Genomic DNA, 25,048 nt, shown 5'->3' with positions numbered 1-25,048 from the left:
GCGACAGCTTTGACGGTGCCAGACTCGTCCTGCTTTGTTCCCAGCTCCCGTTTCACTGTGTAAAGTGTGAACCTGTGTGCAACACCTCACCTGTTTGCTGTGCAGAAAGGCTTTTAGGTTAACAAGGCTACTTCAGGATCACATCCGAATAGTTAATTAATTAATGAGAGGGAACCGTGCGCAATTTATGCTTGGAGACACACGTGTGGATCCTGCTGCTGCCTGATTGGCCACAGATATTTAATAAGATCAACGAAAAGGAACCTACATCTTACATTTCTTTGGTCAGAGTTAGACAGTGTCTGAAAGAGAAAGTTTCAAGCCAAAAGCGTGAGATTAAGCAACGCCGTGGTACAGTGGTGCTCCAGCACAATTTTACCCCTGATTGTGTTTGTATCCAAAGCCTGATATATCTCACTCCTCTTTGCCAAGGAGCTCCATTGTTGCACAAAAACTATTAAAACACATCAGTGAGTCACACCGTTATACTGGAAGACCTGTCCCTTCATTACCCTGAACATACACAAACTGTAGTTTATTTTAACTCAGTCCCCCACACACACACCATCCTGCTGCTGGAAATACCTTTTAGAGCAAAAAAAAAAAAAAAAAAAAGTGCATTAATCCGCTGCTAAAAATTTTCCCCTATTTCCTCCTGTTTGAGTAACGTTTGCTAAACGCCACAGTGCCCAGATGTTTTAGGTAATTACTGAACTTTTAAAAAAAATTAACAATACATTTCTTGAGCCGTTTTTTAAAATATCAACCAGTGGGTACAAGTCAGCAGGTTTTAGTTCATAACACCTCTTCTGCGTTGTAGTTGGTCCAGCTGCTTTTACTACTTTTGGGTTTGATATCATATTTTTACCATAATGAATCATATTCAAATCGCATCAAAAGATTTACAAGCGAAATCAGTGAAATGCACAAAGCAGCGACAAAAAGAAAACTCAGATGAAGCACAAGTACCTCAAAATTACACAGTACACAATATCGTGACCATCACTGCTACTGGAGCTGGTACTGGAGCTACTGGTGGTGCTGGGGCTTCACCGCTCAGTCCATCATCGGTCAATGTCAGTCCGAGCTGTAATTATTACGGAGAGAGGGAGAGAGAGTAGCCTGCAGGCAGCCAGAGCTCTGCCCTGGTTTTCCAGTAGTTTTTTCAAGTCAATTACTGTGTGTGTTTGTGTGTGCACTTGTATTACTTATGGGGTGGGGTTCATGTGCATGTTTACAGAGCAACACTGTGGGGACTCGGCTCCCATCGGGGGACAAAAACAATACATTCTAGGGTTAAAACTTGGCTGCTGGTTCAGGTTAGCGTCATGGTAAGAGTTGGGGTTAGGCAAGTACTGGTTATAGAGCTGAAACAATCAGCGATTTTTCGAGCCAAATCTCGAATCATTTTCTGGTTCCATCTTCTCAAACTGAATATTTTGGGGTTTTGGACTGATGGCTGGGCAACTAAGGACATATGAAGGTGTCAGCTTGGGACCTGGGAAATTACAACACATTGATTGATAATGAAAATAAGAATAAGTTGCAGCCATAAGTGGTCACGGTTAAGGTTAAGTTGAGTCTCCAGAGAACGAATGTGAGACAATGCAATGTGCTTTAAGTGATGAAAACATTGAATATTGTTTCATTTTTAGAAACGTTTTCATGGTTTCCTTTGACAGCTTTGAGTCAGAGCATCAGCTCTGACCTCTGACTTGACATGAAACACACCTCAGGTTCAGCTGACAATAGCTGCCCCTCTGACTCAGCTCCATTGTCTGTAAATGGGACAGTGGGTTGTGGACGCCCAGAGACAACACGAGTCAACACGAGTCATCTACTGCTCCAGGAAGAGACTCAACTGTCTGTACGGACGCAGAAAAACCTGCCTCGTTTCATCTCGACCGCGTCTCGACTGCCCGCACAATAGAGTCATGTCTGTTGAGTTATAAAATATGAATGGATGTAAATGGAAGTGTGGATTCTCCTTCTTTAATACTGGTGAAGAAAAATATTTTAAAAAATGAGGTAAGATTATTGTTATGAGTGTTTCAATCAACATACAAAGGTAGATTGGGATTTTACTCAAATCTTTATTTTGAAAACAGAAATTCTTGCATGCTTCTGCACGGTTTTGTGTCACACTATATGTGTCAAAGTTGACAGTTTTGATGCCAAGCCTACGGCGGCCCTGGGAGCTCAACGCGCCGCAGCTTAAAACACACGCGAGTGGACAAAATACGAGCAAGCTTAGAAAACATCCTCACCAAGTTTAAACGAAACACGCGCAAGCATTCAGAAAAAGTGCTGAAAAGTGAGAAACACCACCAAACAGAAGTCTTTTTGTTTCCAGAGAAGAAACACATCGTAGCCCTCTTCGCTTCCGAATTAAAGTGTCTTCCCACGCAGTTCAAATCAAATCAATAACCGTTAATCCACCATGTGACCCTGAGGGGCTCAGCAGGTTTTAATTAACCAGTGAAAAAGTCAGTGACCACTCTGGTGCCAAACAGAAAACCTCCACAGTGACTAAGTTACATCTCTAAAAAAACAGCAGGACTCCTTAAATAGAGTTGCAATGATTAGTTGATTGATCGATTAGTCAAAAATGAAATCAGCAACCATTCTTATAATCCATTCCTAGTTTCCATCATTTTTTAAGCAATAATGCCAAACACTGTCCAGCTTGTCCAATGTGAAGGTCCGCTGCTCTTCTCTGTTTTATACCTTTGGAAACTGAATATTTTGGGGTTTTGGACTTTTGGTCAGACAAAACAAGACATCTGATGATGTCACCTATGACCCAGGGAGAAACTGTGAACATCTGGACACCTTTTTCAATGTTTTATAGACGAAACGATTACTCGTTCAATCAAAAAAGTAATCAGCAGATTAATCGATAAAGAAATGAATTGCTAGTTGAAGCCCTATTTACATTTCAGAGAAGTTACCGGTATATTTTAATAATATATTATATATATTCATATTGCAAGTTTTGGAATACAGGCGTAAAAATGCCCCAGAAAAATAACTAAATAATAAAGTGAAGTGATATTGGAAGCAAAATATTCTGAGGTCCTGTGAATGAGTTGTGCCAACATATAACTTTTTATGTGTATGAATGCCAACAACTGTTTATCGTGAACTAGAAGGGCACTCAGAGAGCGCAGACCTTCGCCAGTGTCAAACTACATACACCAGACTTCGGTGAAAAAAAATTCAAATTCATAGTAAATGATCCGGATCTGCCCCAAATGTAATGGGTTCCTCCCTGTACCGTGCCCCATCCCTCCTCCACGTATGGTGCAAATCGCGTCATTACTTTTTTGCTTTAATCCTGCTGACAAATGACCGACAAACCTCCTTGGCGGAGGTAATTAATTAACCTTTGAACCGATTTTATTCATCTCCACTCAGTGTTGCTCCACCTAAGTGAATATTTTCGTACAAAATGTGAACCCCTGTCCTATCTACTGACCTTTAAATCAGATTAAGTGGTCTCCAAGTCCTGGATTTTCAGTAAGAGCACAATGTGACTGCATGTGACTCACTGAGCCACCGGGAGTAACGGCAGAGAAACAATAGAGTGTAATTTATTCCTGGTTCATTATCTGCCAGCGCTGGTTTGTAACAACATAAAACCGATGGTCTGTTTGGGCCTGTTTGTCAAACTGGAGTGTATCGAAGAGGGTGGACATCCTGTGTTAGACTGAGCAGAGAGGGAAACGCCCGGGAAGGAACGGGCCGCTGGCATAGGGCTAAAAATACAGACAGGGGTCCAACACGAGGACCGAGGCCCCCTGAGGGTCCAAATGTACAGTAATCCACAGTCAGAGCCGAACAAAGTACATGCACTCTGTCTTACACTTTTCCTACATTTCAGAAGGTTTTGTTTCCGTTTCTTCTTATTATTGTTATCATTACTTAAATGCAAAACCAAAATCAGTTCATAAATCACAGTTACTGCCTGTTCTACAAATATTTACAATGCTGTTGCATTTAGCTGCCTGTCAACCCATCCTCTTGTCCTATTTAATCAATGAAATTCATGAACCGTTATTTCTATGGCACCTCTTGTACAGGTTAGTGCAACTCAAAGGGCTTTACGGATGATTGAGGAGCTGAAAATAAGACTGTTCAATGTAAATAGTCAGACAATTTTAGACCAAGGCAGGGGAGAAATAAAAACTGTGAAAAAGTAATAATAAAAAACTATTTAAAAAAAAGATTTTTATCAAAATCATAATTTAATAAAAAATAAAATGTAATAAATTGGAAATTCAAAAATCCCAAAAAAACGGCTGGTGGTTGAAATATGTCATATTTCATTTTAAACTACAGTAAATCTAATTTACCATAAGCGGAAAATCTGATCATTTAAAGAAAATTTGGACCCCCTTTATTTTTTTAGTTATTTTTCATCGATCAGTAGGATAAAAAATTGGTGTGACTAATGGTGTCTCTTAAGTGCCGGTATTTAAAGGTCCTGTGAGTGAGTTGTAAAAAATATTTCTTTTTATACAGTAATTCCTATGGTTTAATACTTCACATCTTAAATGTACTGTCAGCTGTTGAAGAAGTACTCAGATATTTTTCTTAAGTAAAAGTAGCAATACCATGGTTTAGAAATACTGTGTAGTAAAAGTACAAAAGTATTAGCATTAAAATATACTTAAAGTACCGTAGGTAAAACTACTCCTTATGTAGAATGGCCCATTTCAGAATAATATATATTATACAAGTGGATTATAATTATTAATGCATTAATGTGTATTTTATCTTAACCAATAATAACACACATACAACGAATACACTTAATCGTTGTATGTGTTTTGTATTATTAAGATGAATAAACTATGAATCCGCGAAGTAACAAGTGACCGAAACTATAAAATAAATAGCAGCGGAATAAAAAGTACAACATGTGCCTCTGAATTGCAGTGAAGTAGAAGAATGAAGTAGCAGAAAATGGAAATACTCTGGTAAAGCACTACTGGTAAAGTACAAGTACCTCAAAGTACTTAAGTACAGTACTTACTGAGTTATTTTCCACCACTGTGTATCGTAGTAGCCTGTTGGGGAAACAGGGACGGGATGAGTGGGTTGGTGGGTTTCAGAGGGTAGAAGTATTCTGTGTACTACGGCGCACTACGTATTTTTTTTGATGTGTGTGTATAAATGTTGTGATACTTGTTTTGTATAAAACCTTGAAAAATTCAATAAAGAGCAAAAATAAATCACAGTTACTTAAACATACGACTATATAAAATTAGACAAAGAGACAACTGTCAAATTACTCAAAATAATAATTTGAATAATGCCATTGGAGACACGCTTTCCAGATTTTTCTATAAAAATTATAGATCAACCCGTCAATAACTGAGTAAACTGTAAAGATTAATTAAATTACATTAGTCTCCATAATACACCCAAATCTCCGACCATATTGTCGGCACTCAATTTTGCATTGTGGGCAATGTAGGCACCCGGTTTAGACAAGGATGACAAATACATGGAATGAAAATCATTTGAAATCTCTGGTTCTTCTGCCTGGATTTTGACTCTCTTTTTTTTTTTTTAAAAACGCCGTCATGAGTCTGACAATGTTATAGAAGTCCAATGCTAAAATGGTGGAGTAAATGTTAATTTTACATTTTGTGTTTTTTTTAAATCAAAACACAACATTCAGGAGGAAAGAGCTGCCTTTAAAGATCTTTTCTCCCCTGTCAGGACTAAGTACGGACTGGGACCAGAATCAGCTGTTAGTATAATAAAATGAATGCACATAATGTGTAGTGTGCAATAAGTCCGACCTTCATGAAGCTTGCAGTGTTTAGTTAATCTAATATTTTGTCCCCCCATTTATATCCGTGAGGGAAGGCTACATAGCAGAAGCACCTCTCTGTACAATGTAATGCAGTTCAACAGCAGCACAAGCTACATTCTCCAAAATGATCGCCCAGTTGAGTCACACACATCTCTGAACATTATAACCCTGGAAGGGTAACTGAACGGCCCCGTGGGCCCCTGGGCCCCTGGTCCAAAGCCTCTGTTTGAAGTGACTTAACATTTCTTGTTGGACAGTCAATCAAATGATAGACTAAAAATGACCAGAGAGAGACTCCAAACGACTCCAAAGAGACACAAAACGACTCCAAAGAGACGCAAAATGACTACAAACCGATACAAAATGACTATAAAGATCATGAAAACTCTAAAGATCAAACAACCAAAACAGCAGAGGGATGCAAAACGACGAGAGACAAAATGACTACAAAAAGAGAAAAACAGCCACTGCTGTATTGTTTGTAGTTTTTTTGTGTTTCTTTCAGGGTATCCCCTGGAGGGGTGGGGGGGGGGGGCCTTTACATCTCTGTGTCCAAGTCTTATAATACGTTCATGATTGTAACCCTCATGAAGGTAGAATTTATTTCAGGACTGTACACAAACAACTGAGTGTATATGTAATATAGCAACTCAAGAAGTGGGTTTAGCTTTTACTCTTTAAAGTTTTATGTACAAACTTCCTGGACGGAAAGTCAGATTTCACAGCTGCTACTGTGTATGTTGAACTCTGACGACAACACAGAGAAACACAGCAGACCAGCGTCACTTACCCCTTCTTTTTTTTTTTTTCACATTTTAGGTCATTTTTAAAGGCGTGAACATACCGAAACCACACACTCAGGAAGTATTTGGCCTTGTCAAAGTAAAAGTCAAAACCCTTGACATTCCGAGGCATTCTGAGACATTTCAATGCTTTTCCAGGCAAAGCTCCGTAAACTAAAGCTGCCAGCACACACTGAGCTACAACGGGCTAGTTAGTTTAGAGGCGATTCACTTACGTTGATGTCCAGACTGCAGAGACTGAGGGAGTCTGCATCTCTGCTTGCCTGCTTCCTCTTCTTCTGCAACACACAAAGCACAGCTCATGTTGGATGGAGAGCAGGTGTCACAGCAAACATTAACCAGCGTTTTCAATTTCACAGTGAATCAAATGAGTCAAATATAATGTGATAGAAACGCACTGACAAGTAGCACCAAACATGCAGCTCTGGCAGCTTTTATCTCATCGCTTTGGACACACATTGGTCAGTTGGCATAGTTCATTGCCATCCATGACCAGATACACTATATTCCTTAATTAATCTGCAAAATATTTTCTCGATTAATCGAGAAAGTGTCTGTAAAATTTTTGACATCCTCAAATTCCCTTTTCTAGCCCAACCACCACTCCAATACCTCAAAATACTCAGTTCAGTATCATAGAGGACAAAGAAATCTTGCAAATTATTCACATTTGAAAAGCTAGAACCAGCTAATTTTGGCGTTTTTGCTTAAAAATTACTTAAGCTATTAATTGATTATCAAAATAGTTGCAGATTAATTTTCTGTCGACAGCCTGATTCATTAACTGACTAATCATTCCCTGCTCTACTATATTCACAAAGAAAGTAAAGTAAACGAGTAATAGCAACGACGGATACTCGAATATCATCGCTGTTTTCCCTTCTGGGTAAAAAAAACAACTCATATCTCCGGTTTGGGAGATTTTCATGCTTCCAGTTCAAGTGAAGAAGGAAAGGATGGAAAAGACGAGAGGAAGAGAGGAGGAAGGAAAAGCAGAAGAGAAAAAGAGGAAGCAGTCCAGGCTGCGACAACACAACTTATGTCATAATGTCTGAAATGCATCGTGTCATCGGGCTAATGAAAGGTTCTCTTGAAAAACAGATTGGAGATTTTTGCCCGACAGCAGCGGTATTTTATGACCTTATCTCATGTTCAGTGACTGCAGCTGTCGGACAAACGTAGTGGTGCAAAAGTAGAAAGACTTCAACGGACAAAAAGGAAATAAGCCACTCAAGTAAAGTACAAGGAGAAGTGCTTGAGTTTTATTGTGTTTGCATCTTCAAGTATCTTCAGGACAGCGGTTGCCAATATATAGTTTATAGCAGAGCAGAAAAAAAAAAAAAAAAAACATATGTCTGCCACACAAACATACTTCTTCTCCTGAATCTTAGCTAGTTTTCCTGCGTTAAATTAATTTTTACCTCCCCAGGCCACTGAGAATTATTCAAATTAAACGGGGGGGAAAAAATAACAAACAACTGGTCCCCACCCAGAGAGGGTGGGAACCACTGGTCTTGGAGGTGCTTGGACAGAAGGTCAGTTCCTCTCCCTAACAATAATGCTAGCACCGTTCTTTACTGCCATATCTTATATTTAATTTTTGATTGATGTTCAATTCTAACATTTTTGAAGAATATTGAGCGTAAAAAAATATAGATTAAACAGTTTTCTTTTTTGTTTTTAACCTGAAAAACTTGAAGAGGAGCAAAAGTATTTTTTCAGCCCTGAATAGTGTCTGCAGGCCCCCTTCTCAGGTTGCAGCTACAGCCTTGCCTCAGCCTGTATGTCCCTGAGAGGGAAAACCCCGGGCAAAAAAAGACCGTCAATCGCGCCATGCTGCTCCTTTTTTTTAAAAATTTTTTTTATTGAGAACATGTATTGTTGAGAACAAAGTACAAACAAACAAGGCACATTTTCATATCTTATTCAACAAAATTCTTCTTCCTCAGATTGAGCAAGATTAAAACCAATTAGAAAAAAAGACCAAAATAAAACAAGACTAGGCTATCTCAAACTAACTCGAACGCATACACGTCTAGTAATGAAAACAACTTAAGATTTTCTGAGATGTTTTAGTAAATTATTCAAGAATTATAAGTAATTCTTCTAATGGTTCAAACTGGGTATAATCTTAAACTATCTACATTTACTGCATGTACAAAAAAAACTTCCCCAATAACAACACAAATTCCAACACAGGAATTTGGACATTGAGAAGAAAGTCCAAATTCCTGTTTTCAACAAAAACACCAAACTTGACTACCTTCACTGTCAAGGGTGCCTGCTCAATCTCCTCGGACTCTGCCAGCGCTGCATATCACTCCAGAAAGACTGCACTGATTCTGATTCCAAATTTTCAATTTCCCTTTTGCAAAATACACAGTAAATATATCTTTTGCTTATTTTCTTAACCTCTGCAACTCAAAATTCCCCAAGAACATATCTTCTTCTTACTGGATAACATTCCTGTTGTACTCTGTTGGTACATTTATTAGTGGTGAACAGAATATTAATTTTGCACTTAGTTTGTTTTAGTAGTTTACTGTGGTGGAAGAAGTATTTAGATCATTTACTTAAAAGTAGTAAAAGTAGTGATAAACCACTGTGAGAGTACTCCATTACTATTAAAAGTCCTTCATTCAAAATCCCACTTACGCAAAAGTCCACAAGCATTAGCATCAAAATGTAAACGAGTGAGTCAGGGAAACCCTCACCCACTCAGTGACTGAGTGTTGGCTCACAACTGACTGAGAGCTCAATGAATGAACGGATCATTTCAGGAAGTGATTCAGTTCAGTTTGTTCACCCATGAGATTCAGTGATTCGAACGCATCGTTCGCGAACGACACTACACTATGCTGCAGGTTGAGCGCTGAGATTTACACGCATTAATCACTGATTTTTGTTTGGGCCAGGTAACTTCTCCGGTAACCATGGCAACCACAATCTATCTGTCAGGAAGCTGCGCAGGTGCAGCTACATGAGAAAGAACAAAACAGTTCCCGTACGCTGCCATGACGACAACAACAGGAAGAGATCACACAAACACCTGATGAGGCAGGTCAGCGAGGACAAACAGCTGTGACAGGAGAGGAGAGGAGAGGAGAGGAGGGGAGAGGAGGGGAGAGGAGGAGGAGAGGAGAGGAGAGGAGAGGAGGGAAAGGGGGGGCAGAGAGGACAGGACTGGAGAGGAGAGGAGAGTAGAGAGAGTAGAGGAGAGGAGAAGGGAGGAGAGGAGGGGAGAAGAGAGGAGGGGAGGAGGGGAGGGGAGGGGAGAGGGGGAGGAGAGGAGAGGAGAAGAGAGGAGAGGAGGGAAAGGGGGGGCAGAGAGGACAGGACTGGACAGGAGAGGAGAGGAGAGGAGAGGAGAGGAGAGGAGAGGAGGGGAGAGGAGGGGGGGAGAAGAGAGAGGAGGAGGGGAGAGGAGGGGGGGGAGAAGAGAGGAGAGGAGGGGAGAGGACAGGAAAGGAGGGGCAGAGAGGACAGGACAGGAGAGGAGAGGAGAGGAGAGGAGAGGAGGGGGGGAGAAGAGAAGAGAGGAGAGGAAGGAAAGGGGGGGGCAGAGAGGACAGGACAGGAGAGGAGAGGAGAGGAGAAGAGAGGAGAGGAGAAGAGAGGAGAGGAGAAGAGAGGAGAGGAGAGGAGAAGAGAGGAGAGGACAGGACAGGACAGGAGAGAGGGAAAGAGAGGAGGAAACAGAGGAAAGGAGAGGAGAGTGGACCAGAGAAAAAAGGAAAAGGAGGACAAGACAAAAGGGGGAAGGACGAGAGGAGCAAGGAAAGGTGAGGGAAAAGGAGGGAGGAGAGAAAAGGAATTAAGTAAGAGAGGACAGTTTCAAAAAGATGAAAACAGGAAAGATGAGGCAGGTCGGCGAGGACAAACAGCTGTGAGAGGAGAGGGGAAGACAGGAGAGGAGTGAGGAAAGGTGAGGGATAAGGGGGGAGGAGAGAAAAGGAATTAAGTAAGAGAAGAGAGGTAGGAAAGAAGGAGGGAGTAGAGGGGCAAGGAGGAGTGGAAGAGAGAGGAAGAATCACAGAAGAAGGAGGAAAGATGATGAAAGTAGAGGTGAAGTGAATAATGGTGGAGAGACGAGATGAGGAGGGGAGGAAAGGAGTACAAGAGGAGAAAAGGGTAAGGAGGGGAGGTTATGAGAGCTGATGAAAGAAGGTGGGAGGAGAGAAAGTCACAAAAGAGGAAGGAGCATTAAGGGAAGGCAAGAGTAAAGGAGAACTGAAAAGGAGATGAGAGTGAAGATATAAAGAAAGAAAGGAGAAAAATAAACATAAGAGGAGTTTTAAACAGATAAGAGAGAGGAGAAGAAAGCAGAGACGAAAGAAGAGGAGAAGAGAGGACTGGTGAGGAGAGGAGAGGAGAACACAGGGAAGGGGTGAGAGGAAAGCAGGAGGGAGAAAAGTGGGAAGGAGACAAATGGGCAAGAGGAGAGAAGGAGGAGTAAAAGATGAAGGTAGGACAGGAGGGGAGAGAAAAAGAACAAATGAAGAAAAGGGGAGGTTCAAAGACATTGGGGAAGAGATGAGAGGAGATAAGGAAGACGAGAGGAAAGTAGAAGAGAAGTGGAGAGGAAAAAAGAGGAGAGGAGGAGGAGGAGGAGGGGAGGAGGAGAAGGAGAACGAGGAGGGGAGGAGGATGTTGCGATCAGTGTGGCAGACTGTAACAATAGCAGGAAGTCTGCTGTTTGTTCAGTATTGTGTTGAGACATTGTTGTTGTCCGGACATTATATAACCTGGCAGACTTTACCTTTAACTCCCCGTCGCTATGGACACCAGAGAGGAGGAGGAGGAGGAGGGGGAGGACTCTGCTCCTCCTGTCCATATAAGGCCTGTCCTGTAAATCATCCTTTGTGTTATGAAGACTAAGGCAATTGAAGAGAATCCAGAGCCTTCAGTCGGTGCACAAATGTATTCAAATTAATCTGAATTTGAGGCTGAGTTAAACTGGGAAGACACTGTACATTTTCTTAATAATCTTGTACATTGAGTTCAATCTGCCTTTCTGGCAGGAAAGGCCACAACCTGCAACTCTCATTTCCTCACACTACGTGGATCAACTGATGCCACTGCTCATACTGAACAGAAGCATGTTAACAACCAGATGGTCTGGACAACAACTTTATCGTCAACAACACTGACAGAGAGAGAAAGGCAGCCTTACTTTGTGCAATTCTTTTACGAACAGAAGAAAAAAAGATGGTATAAAAAATATGTAGCCACAACATCTGAAGTCTTAGCCATAACCTGTAAAATATTACTCCAATCATGGTAAAACAAGCTTAAAACACTTTATACTACTTTTCACAGTAGCCATGTTAGGATAACGGACTTTGGAGCCGCTCACACTGCAAAACAGCCGACTGAAGCTTCCACCATGCAAGAATTCCATCGAAATCCCATCATCCCCAAGCCCGACTGTTGAGCAATCTTGCAGAAATTCGGCCCAATTCTTAAATTAGTCTGGGTCAAACAAAAATCGGGCTAAATCCATACAGTTTCTGCTTAGTTTTAGAGGAATCGGGTGTGGATCTTCTAGAGAGTCTTTATAGTATGAAATTCCCTCTTTGTCCCTCCGCAACAGTGTTCACTTGCTGAGCAATGGAAAAAGGATAGTAACACAAAGAGGGAATTTTGTGCTAAAAAGACTAACTTTGGAAGATCCCCAGCTGACGTAACGAACTCAGACTGCTGAAGTCTTATAGTAACTTCATCACTTAATTGCTTGAAAGATCAATAGTATTTGTTGATATTTTTTTTTTCATTCAACAGTACGATGCCCATTCAAACAGGTCACTCAGGTTATTCCTGCACTCTCATTTATGTTTGTTGGCTGGACTGTCATGTGACTGAGTAAAGTCGTTACACCATTGGTTGGCCGGCCAAGTGTTGGGCCATTGCTCTTTCAAGATGAATTGGCACAAACAGTTTCTATCGCGTCATCAGGGCATGTTTACGGCCAGAGTTGCCAACTTAACGCCTTTGTTGCTAGATGTACCGACTTTTCAGACCCCTTCAGTGAGTTTTCTTCACAGAACCACTTAGTGACAAATCTACTGACTTTTTGGACAAACCTTAGCTACTTTCGGTAGAAGATTGTCGCCAGTATTGCCCCGTGAGCGTGAGGTCGGCTTTCCCTCCGTAGGTACACCTCTCTGTGCGTCTCATTCAATTGACACAGAATTGAATGAGTTCCCAACTTTCTCTCTGATTAATAATTTTACAGGTAACTATAGCTGACAGAGAAGCATAGCCATTGTCTTTAACTGATGTGTATGGTTATTTTGTCAGATGACGTTGTAGCTATAAAATCCGGATTTTAGCAGTGCAGGGCAGCAGCTACAAAACGGCTTACAAGTGACTGTTGGTTAACATGTAGTCTTAAAGGGCCACATTTCAGTCGCTATTTCAAACTTTTTCCGTTGTCTGACAACAAAGAAACAGAAAAACATGTAAACGAGAACAGTTTTATTGGGAATTCAGCTGTATATATTAAAATATTTTATATGGGAGCACAGAGAGTAGGAGAGAAGCAAACAGATAAAGGGCGGTCAAGCCATATACTAGGTTTTGACCTAGTCTTGTTTTGTTTGTTTCTATGTTGTTTTTTTTTTTGTTCGAATGTCAATTGCGGTGAATATTGGAAGGTGATTTATATCGTGTTGGATAATGTCCGATTTGGTCTTGACCTTTACATAACATGGCCTACCTGTGTACCTGTGACGCATGACACACAGAAGGAGCAGAGTCTGTGACTATCAAAACATCACGTGGAGCAATATAATTACTGCATCATGCAATCTGCACATTATATGCATTAAGGTATTTGTTGTCTATGTAGAGCATCCATGTGAAGACATCCACATGAAATAAAGTGTAAACCAATAGCCAATGTACAGAAAATTGGACAAACTTGCAATATTAAAATAGACACATGTTAACAGGATACACGCATTGCAACATTTCGCTTTCACCTGAGGCACTTTGAGTATCCGAGAGTAACACTCTTGAGAAATCTGACTCTGGGCCATATGCGAAACAGATATTGTTGCTGTTTATGAAGCAACGAACACATTGGTTCTGCAGGGTTTCAGCTCTCCTCTATGCATATGTGATCGACCCTTCAATGTGTCAGTAAACGTTCAGAATTCCGATTCTGATGCTCGTTATCATTCAGAGGAATTCTGGGACACAAAGGGAATCACACACAGACTCAAACTCACCCGATAGTAAACAAATAGACAGCAGCCCATCATCAGGACCAGTTTGCTCCTCAAACACAGATCAAGTGTTAATGAACTCCCTCCGCAAACATCTGCTGCTCCTCTTCCTCCAGGTCACTCTGTTTTTACCCCAAAGTCACATTAGCTCTCCTTTCTTTTGTCCTCCTCACATGCGAGTCAACATCTGCAATCACTTCTCTTCTTCTCCTCGTTTTGTTGCCTGATTTCTCTCTCCTCCTTTGAACCACCTCCTTCACAGTCACATTGCTATTCTCCTGTTGATTCCTTTTCTTTTCTCTTCCTCCTCCAGTGTGTCTCCTCCAGTGCTACTCCAAGAGCTGCTTCTTCTCCTCCTCAGTCAGACTTTTAAAAAGCTCCTTTCTCTCCTCTTTTCTCACTTCTCCCCTCTCCTTTCTACCTTCTTCTCTTTGCTGCCCTCCTCCCTTCTCCTCCTCCACCTCATCAGGTCCCAGTCTGAGTGGATCTACAGACCCTCAGGAACAGGAACACTTCACAATGTGTGTGTGTGTGTGTGTGTGTGTGTGTGTGTGTGTGTATGCATATTTGTGTGTGTCCACTCAGTTCCCATTAGACAAACAGGAAGTGACGGTCGTCGGGGGAAACGGGCGTCTATAATTAGGGGCTACAGGGGACACTGAGACACCAGCGGTAGAGACACTGACACACAAAGAATGTAAACTTTGGTTTATAAAAATAAAAAGTGACGAGTATATGCTGTTTTTGTAGTGAGATTTATTTAATGGTTTTGACTATTTTTGGACTATTAATGGTTTTAGCGTCACTGGCAGCCCTGACGATGGCAATGTTAGTCAGTCAGTCCACCACTTTGGTCCAGACTCAGATATCTTTATCTATACCTGTTCATACAGCACTGTGCAGAAGTTTCAGGCTTTTAGATTTTTATATATCAGTTAATGTCATACAAAGGGCAGTAAACAGAAGAAAAACAAAACCTAAATCACCACCTTTTGCCTTTAAAACAGCACCAGTTCTCCTCAGTACAGTTTTTCAAGGTACTTGGCAGGTAGGTTGTTCCAAGCATCTTAGAGAACCTGCCACAGTTGTTCTGTGGATTTAGTCTGTGTCAGTGTCTTCTGTCTCTTCATGTGATCCCAGACTGACTCCATGATGCTGAGATCAGGTCTCTTGGGGGCCAGAGCCTTTTGTTTCAGGACTCATTGTTCTTCTTGTCTCTGAAGATGGTTCTTTATGACTCTGGCTGTGTGTTTAGGCTCGTTGTCCTGCTTCAGAATGAATTTTAGACGGATCAAACCTATCCTTGTTCTTTTTTTCTTCAAACTTCTTCCGACTTTACTCAAGTGCGCTGCACTGAAGCCTTGTTGTCTTTTGCGTTAGCCCTACTGTAACACTACAGTAGCACAAGACATACCTAATGTTACAGGAATCTCAATAACTGTACACTGACAACTTCCAAACACAAACAGTGAATGGAGATCAAGCAGAGGTAGGTACCTGTCCGTATACTGTCTCCTAAAAACTACGTTCATATCCAATTAATTGTAGGAATCTTAATGCCACCAAAATTACTTCTTTTATCACATGGCCCCATGGATGGCCATGTCAGTCAAGCAGTCCGCCCCTTTGGTTCAGACTCAAATATCTCATCAACTGTTGGATGGATTGCCACGAAACCTTTATGCAGGTATTCATGGTCCTCAGAGGATGAATCCTACTGAAATGGTTACAGCATATAACTCCTCCTTAAACCACAACCCGTGGTTTTTACATTACCAAGAAATCAAATAAGCCTATTTACCAAAATGAAAATATTCTTTTAAGTACACAGCAAAAACAGTCATTTCTGGTTTGGTAAAGAAATGCTTACATTTGAAAATTCACTTATTTGCTGCCTTATCTGTTTCATACTACAATATCAGGTACCCCTCATTGGTGAAACTTAAGTAAATGTCAATAAAACTGATGACATACATTTGAAAATCAGATATTGCTGAATTATATGATGAAGACTTGCTCTCACCCCTCTGAGGGACCAGCTGTCAGGAGAGAAGAGAGAAGGAGGAAGTTTTCTTCTGCAGCTTCGACCTGATGGAAGGACAAAGAGAAGGGATGAAGGAAGAAAAGAGGGAAGGAAAAAAGAGACATGTGAATGGAGGGGAGAAGAAAAAAAAGATGGGAGGAAGGAGGGAAGGAAGAAGGAAAATGGCAGGGAAGTAAAGGAAAGAAGATAATTCCATCAACCTTCACTCTTTGCTCAACTTTTCTGAGCAACAAAATGTGCAAGTACCATCGCTAAATTTCACCGAACACAGACACACAAAGACATTAGATCAGACTTCTATTCAAATAAAAAACATAAGAGCCTCGTTTTGAAGTAATGCTGCTGAGGCAAGATTTAGAAAGTAGAGCGTACGCTTCATAAACAAACCAAGGAGTGCTTCTCATTTTAGTTTACATTTATGTTATGATTTATTTGGTGGATTTATTCAGAGAACATGAGCAAAGATGAGAAGCCTCCTATGCTATGTTTATAATGTTATCATTTTCAAATAGGGATTTTTTGTAACCTTGATTAATAAACTGAATACATTTGGGATTTTGGGATTTTCCACAAATAACATAGTTGCTTGACATGTTATAGTCCAAACGATTAATCAATTTAATCAAGAACATAATCAGCACAATAAATAATAATGAAAATAATCGCTAGTTACAGCCTTAAAAATGTTATGGTTTACTATTTGCACCTTCTATGCCTTTATGGCAATATTTTTTTTTTGTTTTTTATTAACTTGTAAAGCACTTGTTATTCTCTGGTTTTGATAAGTGCAATATGAATAAACATTATTATTTATTACTAAGGTCGTGTGTAAACAATACATGAGAGTAAAAAACATCAATGTCTTTTTTCTGGCCGTCCATATGATTTTGTTGTAATTTTACACCTTTGTTTAGTCAGACTGCCGCGGCCTCATATTATCTTCAGCCGAACTTTAGAGGTAATTTTCACACAGAACATGACTGTGGATCCATTTTCTGTATCGAAGTCACACTAAGAAGGGATCACGTGACAGCCAGTGTGAACAGGAGGAATGATTACAATGACCAGTAACTCTTCATTGTATGTATCTGAGTGAATACTCCACTAAGACTTGCGTGAAAAGATCCCAACCACTGCTTTAAATCTTCAATCCAAGAGAGGGAGGAAGGATTTATACACAGCCTGAGAGGCTCTACTCTGGGCAAAATAGGCCATGTCCTTCTGCGTCTCTCCAGTGAACAAACAGACCAGTTTGGTTCTTGTGCTGTATATTGAGGGAACTGGGGCTTAGGTTTGAATTTGACCAGAGGTCCCTCTGGTGGTTTCTGTCAGTCAGTACATACAAGGACCAACAAGGGGTCCTCCTGAAGTTGCCAGGGGGTACGTGGAAAGACTATAAACTTTAGATATACACACACACACACACACACACACACACACACACACACACACACACACACACACACACACACACATATAATTTGGTTAATATATGTGTAGATATGGAGTACTGTGCAAAAGCTTTAGGCACCTCAGAGGTTTAGATTCTTTTCCATCACACAGTAACAATGGTCCCAAATTCATTCTGCAGCAGGACAACGAGCCTAAACACACAGTCAGAGTCATAAAGAACCATCTTCAGAGACAAGAAGGACAAGGAGTCCTGCAACAGATGGTCTGGCCCCCACAGAGCCCTGATCTCAGCATCATGGAGTCAGTCTGGGATCACACGAAGAGACAGGAGACACTGAGACAGACTAAAGTTCTCCAAGATGCTTGGAACAACCTACCGGCCAAGTACATTGGAAAACTGTGCTGAGGAGAACTGGTGCTGTTTTAAAGGCGGGGGGGGGGGTCACAGCAAATATTGATTTGATTTGGGTTTTTTTCTCTTTACTGCAAGTTTATCGATAAATAAAAACTATTCATGGGGGGGGGGGGGGGGTCACAGCAAATATTGATTTGATTTGGGTTTTTTTCTCTTTACTGCAAGTTTATCGATAAATAAAAACTATTCATGGGGGCTATTTCTGAAAGCATCCTCACTTTACTTTTAGTGCCCAAAGCTTTTGCACAGTGCTGTATGTTGACATATTCCCGTTCAGATAGAAATAACCAGTTTGAGGCTGATCTCAAGTGTAGCTGCTGTCACAATAACCAATAAACTACCAGCTACGATACTGAGTCGCTATAACAGCGGAACACCACAAGCATGCAGAGAAGTCAAAATAGAAAAACTATTAAAGTGATGGACACACAGTTGTAACGTCCAGCTTTTTCCACTCGATGTGGTACAACCACAAATGCAAACTTGACCAAATCTAACAAAAAAAGACAAAAACGAGTCTTAAACATGAAAAATACAGGGTCATAAATATGATAACAGTCTTTACTAATACTGCAGAAAATGTTCAGTCCTGACACATTAGTCCTGTTCTGTTTCCTGCCCTCTGTCACCTCGCCTGAAAAAGGAAGCACACACACACACACACACACACACACACACACACACACACACACACACACACACACACACACACACACACACACACACACACACACACACACACACACACCAACCAACCTCTGCAGAATTCAGTCTCTGACGTCACTTTTTCACTAAAGCTGCACGGTAACATAACCTGAATCTCTCCGATTGGACGTTTCTTACAGCAATGCTCTGTGGGAATTGGAGTCTGAAAGCTGTTCTGGACACAGTCTTGTTCCTTCTATGTTTTCGTTTTATCAGTGAAGCTTTTTTTTTTTTTTTTTTTTTTTTCAGCTCAGGGACTCATTGTTTGCATTGATGATTCAAGCATCACAGGAACCCTTAACACCGCCCAGAAGGTGAGGCCTGCCCTCGCCTCCGCAGCAGAAAACCCTGCTGAGCCTCCGCACTGGCTCCAGACACAACAGTCCACACGTGACAAGATTTCACAGAGATCAAAAAACAAAAACAAACAAAAAAAAAAATCAACGTACTTAAATGTTTCATCCTAACAGGAGATGATACAATATGTGCCCAGATGCATCGCATTCAAACTGCAACTCGGAACAGTCACTGCCAACAAACTTCACAGACGGACATCTGAAGGTCTATCGAAGGACTTAATAATTATTTTTATTTTCCTGGGCGTTCACAAAGTTGTCTCTTAATTTTTCGCAGCTGTGAGCAGCTCTTTCACTTCCTTTAGGTGTTGCACTGTGGGAGAATGGTGTGCATCGACAGCACATTATTATATAACATGTAACATCATTGGTTGGACTCAATCTGCAGGAGATGATAAAACTAAAAAGGGGCAGGAGTCAACGTATATCGCACGTTTTGTGGATTCTGGAGAGGTCTGTGAGCGCACGCCTCCGCCGACTAAAGCCCTGAACATTGCTCTGCATTTGTTTGGTCTGAGCAGGCGGGAAGTCACTAAAACCAATTTCACTCTTACATGAGCACCAGTGTGCAGCTATGTTTAGGCAAGTGACATTATTTAGTCTAAAATAAGTAAACAGAGCCCCTGCAGCAAACAGACGTCAACATGAGCCTTTCTTCAAATGTTAATGCGCTGTCACTTTCTATTTCATGAACTTAAAAAATACAAAAACACTTAAACAGTAATTGTGGCATGTGCAAAACGTCAGTACTGAGCAACCCTCCTTTGCCAGCTGTTTGGCACGGGAGCGGACATATTCTACTTTGGGTTTGTGTGGCAGGGTACAAGAAAGGATGGATTCCGCCAAATGTCAGCAAATTCTGGATGCAAATGTCCTGTGAAACTGGAGAGAGGCTGGCTCCTGTAACGGGACAATGGTCCAAACCGGACCTCTAAATCCAGCCTGAACCACTTCATGAAACACAAGCTGAAGCTTTCGGAACGGCTCTCGCAGACCCCCTGACCCGAGCATCACTGAAAATCTGTGGGTAAAAAAAATTCCTAAATCAAAAATAAAAAGACTCTTAGCTGCTACAAAAAGCTTTTGCAAGCTGTGAGATCTGCCAAAATAAATACTGATTAGTCGGGTGCCCAAACTTTTGCACATGCCCAAATTACTGTTTTTTTTTTTTATTTTGTAAGTTCATGAAATAAAAAGTATCAGTGATTTAACCTTTTTAGAAAAGGCTCATTCTTAATGTGGGGCTGTATTGACTTCTTTTCACTTCAAAAATCAACATATTATGACACTTTCCCAGCGGCCGCCCGAACCTTTGCATACAACTGCACATTTAATGAGCATTAACAGCCTCAGCTGCACCATCCTTCCCACCTTGACGCAAGAGGGTTTGGGTGGAGCCAGGAACTGTACAAACAGGTGGAAATTAACAAAGGGAATTTCCACGGCACCTGCATTTGCGTTACCGCTGAAGTGAAACTGGCAGGAAAATAGGTCCCGGCACTAAAAGAACAATTTGGGCTGCTTTCTGGTTATGCACGGTGGACGGTGTTTGGTCAGTGGTCACGGCCTTTTCACTTCATCTGAGACCATTAAATAGGACAAAACACAACTAAGTGTTGGACACACAAAACAGCATTTAGTGACTGATTCAGAATCAGTCTCTTGTTACCAGATGCTAATAAGACCTACAAACAGAAACTTGTTCTGCATTTCAATCTGACAAAAGCTTTGTAGTCTGTTCTCCCTGTGTGTGTGTGTGTGTGTGTGTGTTTAAGTGTGTGACTCATTCATTCCTTGGAACTGCAGAGCTTTTTCCAATACTATAAATCTTCCCACACTGGACACACACACACAGACACACACACACACAGACACACACACACACTTATAATCCAGATCAGAGGTGTGTTTGCCACAGGCCCTCGCTTGTCTCGCTCCTAGTCTTCCTCTCTTTTTCTCCTGTTGAATCTCTTACCCCCCATCTGTTTTCAATATCTCTCCCTCCCCATCTCTCAGTCTCGATCAGAGATCATCCAGTTTTCAGATGTAAACAGGGTGCTCCGTGTCCAGAAAGCAGCTAGGAAGCTCTCGTGGAGAGCCTGACTTCAGTAAAATGAACACTCCGTTTCACAAACTCTGATTCTTTTTAGATGTTGTTGATAGTTTTGATAGTTTAAGTCTGCCGTCTGTGTATCTAAAGCCTGATATGTCTTATCCCTCTGTGCCACCGAGCTCCATTGTTGTCCAGAAACTATTCAAAATACACATCAGTGAGCCACACGGTTGCACTGGGTGACATGTTCCTTCATCACCATGAACAGACACACTGTAGTTTATTTTGACTCAGTCCCGCACACAACGTCCTGCTGCTGGAAATACTCTCGAGCGTCAAATGTGGATTAATCCACCTCTGAAAATAGTTCCCAGCAAATGCCTCCTGTTAACGTTTGTTAAAAACTACAGTGTCCAGATATTTCAGGAAAATGACTGCTGCTTTTTAAAAATGAAACTTTTATATTTGTGAGCTTTTTTTACACGTACGCATTCAGTAGGAACCAGTGGTTTTGAGGCCGAGAGCCAATGACAAAGCAGGGAAGTCAGAAAGTACTGAGACGAACTATTACATTTGTTTGGTCTTTTAACAGGAGTTTTTGATCATAGGAAAAAAACAGAGCAACACCAATCTCATTATTAAAATGTTCAGAAAAATGGAAAGTTTGAACAACTGCTTGAACAGTTCCATGACAAGTGAGCAAGTTTTATCTGCTGACGAAGACTGTGCGAAGTGATCGAAAGCTCTAGAACAAGAAGTTAAGCCGAACTATGGTGGAGATTGTTTTGTGAACTGCTTCTTCAAGGGCCAAGGATGAACTTTCAAGATCTAGATTCAGATCTACTGTAAAACAACGACAAAACAGTTTTAATTAACTGCTGAACAGATGTAAACCCGAGTTTCAGAGTGGCCTCATCTTCTAGGCAGGTGGGATGATATAATTTCCTGCTGCGGAAAAAGCTGATATGATGTGAGGACACTGTTCAGGAAATAATGTATTTTTGTCTTTTTTTCACCAGGGGAAACGCTGCTCTGCTTGTCGGACGACATGAGCTTCTTTCAGAGACCAACTGATCTCAGGTTGGACCAACAAACCTCAACTCAGACCTGAACCTGCTCCACCAAACTGAAATATTTTCAATTTTGCCGTTCAAAAGCCACACGATCAAGATCGTACCATCACTTATTTCCTACTTTGTCATCTCATTTTCTAAAACATCTCGAATAAACATTTAGTGCTGAAATTGTCGGTCGAGTACTGAATTAGTCACTGGACCAGTGAAGTTTTTCAACAAGCCCAAAGAGGCTGATATTCTCTGGTTCCAGCTTCTGAAGTGTGACCATTTGCTGCTTTTCCCTGTTTTATATCTCTGTAAACTTAACAGATTTTGTGCCTTTTCAACACCTGTGCTGACTGATAGTTTCTGAACTATTACCAAAATACCCTCCCATACAAGAACTTGGCTGTGTTTCACTTAATGTGATTTTTTTTCATACTTATTTTTAGTGTTTGAGGGGTTAATATCTTCCACATACACACACAGACACACACCACCTTCATCTGTCAGAAGGGGCAACTGCCAGCCGTTACCAACGCAAACATCTCTTGCCGATTAATCGATTAGCTGATCGACAGAAAATTAATCGGGAGCTATTTAGATAACCAATTGATCATTTTAAGTCATTGTTCAAATACAAAAGCTGAGAATTCTCTTTCAAGCTCCAGCTTCTGGGTTGCTTCTCTTCGTCCTATGTGATAGTAAACTGAATATGTTTGGGTTTGGGACTGTTGGACGCACACACATCTCACATCTTTTTTATCCGTATCATCTGGTTTGATGCTGTTACACACGCCTGAAATAAATCAAAGCCAAGAACGCAGCGGTTTTGATCTCAGTTTCTTTTTTTAGAAAAACTACACACCTAGAACCACATTGTGGAACCAGCGGGGCAGCATACTGCAGGTAGAAACATTGCAATTAGTGACAGAAGAAAGCAGCAGAATAAACATCACCTGAAACAACATCCTCATTGTCCCTTCGACAGCAGCTGAACCACATTCCTCAAACGATCAACGCCGCCTGCTTCAAGTCACCTCACAGCTCCTCATCTGTCATTTTGACTGGTAGCATTCACATGTAGGGACACACTGCTTCAGCTTTTATTAAAAATTTGGGGAACTTGTTTTGTTTGTTGTAAATTCAAAACACCGCTAAACAATACTTTTAATGTGAAAGTGTCTCTGGTAGAGCTTTTCAGCCTCTTTTAGCTCCTAGTTTTGTTTTTCTATATCAACTTGACAGATGGGTGTGATCGCACCCAAGACGCACTTGAGATCTGAGTGATGTGCGTGTTTATCTGCGTATAGAGCGGGGGAGGTGAGATCCGGTCCCAAGCGGTCACTCGAGGCACATGTGGAGACGCATTCGAATGCCAGGTGTGAACTGACGAGCTTAGAGCTGTCCAGCTGTGATCGGATCACCTGAGACGTCTGTTAATGCCAGGTCTAAACAGGGCCAATGAGTTGTTGGCTGTTTCACCAAAGAGGGATTCTACCTCTAAACTTCTTACACGGTTTCATTAAAACAACTGTTTGAGGGAAAACTCTTCAATGTTTTACAAAAAGCAGCAAAGATTAGAGAAAGGTTGGAAAAATGACTACTAATCTATGTATCAGAAATGTGTTTTCTTTCCTCTCCATATTAATCATCTCAGGACCCCCCTCAGATTTATTTGGTGACCTTTTGGAGGGGCCTGACCCCTAGGCTGGGCACCACTGAACTAAACCAGTTAACTGTATATAAAGTAGTTAAAGCTAGCTCCACCTAGAGCAGCTACAACAGTAAAATGCTGGTTACATGTTGCTGCATCAGTGTTAAGAGTAGAATTTATTATATCGGCCACAGCAGGGGCCGATATACAACGACACTTCAGATAAATTTAGCTGGTAATACTTCAGTACTTGTACTTTAGTACAGATTTAAATGCAGGACTTTTTACACTGTTGTACTGGTATTTTTACTTAGGGAAGGGTCTGAGTACTTCTTCCAACACTGCTAGATACGGACGTATCAACAAACTTTCAGCCAAAAAACAAATAAACATCATTCCACACTGAGCTGCTATAATGGCAAACTGTTTACGGAGGACCGATGTGTATGTGTTTGTTTGTGTGTGTGTGTGTGTGTGTGTGTGTGTGTGTGTGTGTGTGTGTGTGTGTGTGCGTGTGCGTGCCCCAAAAGTCCCACTTTCACTACATTTGGGTCAGCGAAATTTAAACAGCAAAATTCTCACCACTAAAGAACAACACATCTACGGTACAAAGTACAATGTACTGTTTGTCGAACCCTCCATCCTCCATCTTGTGGCTCTGTTGTAAAGAGACTCTGTGTCCAAATCTAGTTTTAAGCCCTTAATTATTTCAGTGTAAACTGTTCTGCTTTGTCGCAAAGTTGTGTTTTATCAAATATTTTGCTATTTTTGTCTGTAAAGAAACACAGAAAATCTTAAGCAAGGTATTATTATTCCATCATAGGAGAACTGTCAGGCTGCAAGCAATGATTATTTTCATTACCAATAGGTCTGATATTTATTTTTTTTAATAACTGATTGATTGTATGGTCTATGAAATATCAGAAAATGGTGAAAAAAGCCTCCCCCTGGGCAGGGGGACCAGGCAGGCGTGCCCGCCGTCCCCACTGCTGTTTGCAAATGTCACTGAGCCCCTGGTAGAAGCTATAAGGAAGAGCCCAGATATCGCTGGAACCTCTGCTGGTGGAAAAGATCAGAAAAATAGCCTTCTATGCCGACGACGTCCTACTTTTTTTTAAAAATAACTAATCCAAAGAAATCTATACCAGCAGTTTTGGAGGTAATAAATAAATTTGGTGAAATCGCAGGGTACAAAATTAATTTCTCAAAATCTGAAGTAATGCCATTAGGTGATGCTTATCACCAAACCCCATCTCCGTTTAAATGGTCAGCCAAAGATTTTACTTACCCGGGGATCTCGATCACTCCATCACTAGAAGCAACGTACAAGGCCAATTTTGAACCTCTCCTAAATGTATTAGTGATGACTTAGACAGGCGGATATCTCTACCGCTGTCTTGCAATACTTAAAATGAATATTCTCCCGAGGCTTCTTTATCATTTTCAAATGGTCCCTACCCTACTTATTGCTAAAACAATCATAAGTGTGAA

At 41.1% G+C, this 25,048-nt stretch overlaps 1 protein-coding gene across 5 annotated transcripts in view; it reads right to left on the bottom strand.

The window, feature by feature from the left end:
- The window catches only part of arhgef3 (Rho guanine nucleotide exchange factor (GEF) 3), a 46,162-nt gene that overhangs the window by 18,104 nt on the left and 3,010 nt on the right, over positions 1–25,048 (bottom strand). Inside the window, exons 1-3 of one of the 5 annotated variants that reach the window (XM_040159795.1) lie at positions 22,860–22,949; positions 15,883–15,947; positions 6,846–6,908 (exon numbers count right to left, since the gene is read on the bottom strand). In XM_040159795.1, the coding sequence (XP_040015729.1) occupies positions 6,846–6,908; positions 15,883–15,947; positions 22,860–22,905 (174 nt within the window). In that variant the 5' untranslated portion in view covers positions 22,906–22,949. Of the gene's footprint in view, positions 1–6,845; positions 6,909–13,862; positions 14,282–15,882; positions 15,948–22,859; positions 22,950–25,048 lie in introns of those variants that run through there. The other 4 variants (XM_040159790.1, XM_040159791.1, XM_040159792.1 and 1 more) reach the window with 4 other exon arrangements.

Source organism: Xiphias gladius, chromosome 21, assembly GCF_016859285.1.
Source record: "Xiphias gladius isolate SHS-SW01 ecotype Sanya breed wild chromosome 21, ASM1685928v1, whole genome shotgun sequence".
Lineage (NCBI taxonomy): Eukaryota > Metazoa > Chordata > Actinopteri > Istiophoriformes > Xiphiidae > Xiphias > Xiphias gladius.
The sequence above is the reverse complement of the archived record's forward strand: the minus strand, read 5'-3'. Positions and strand labels throughout refer to the sequence as shown.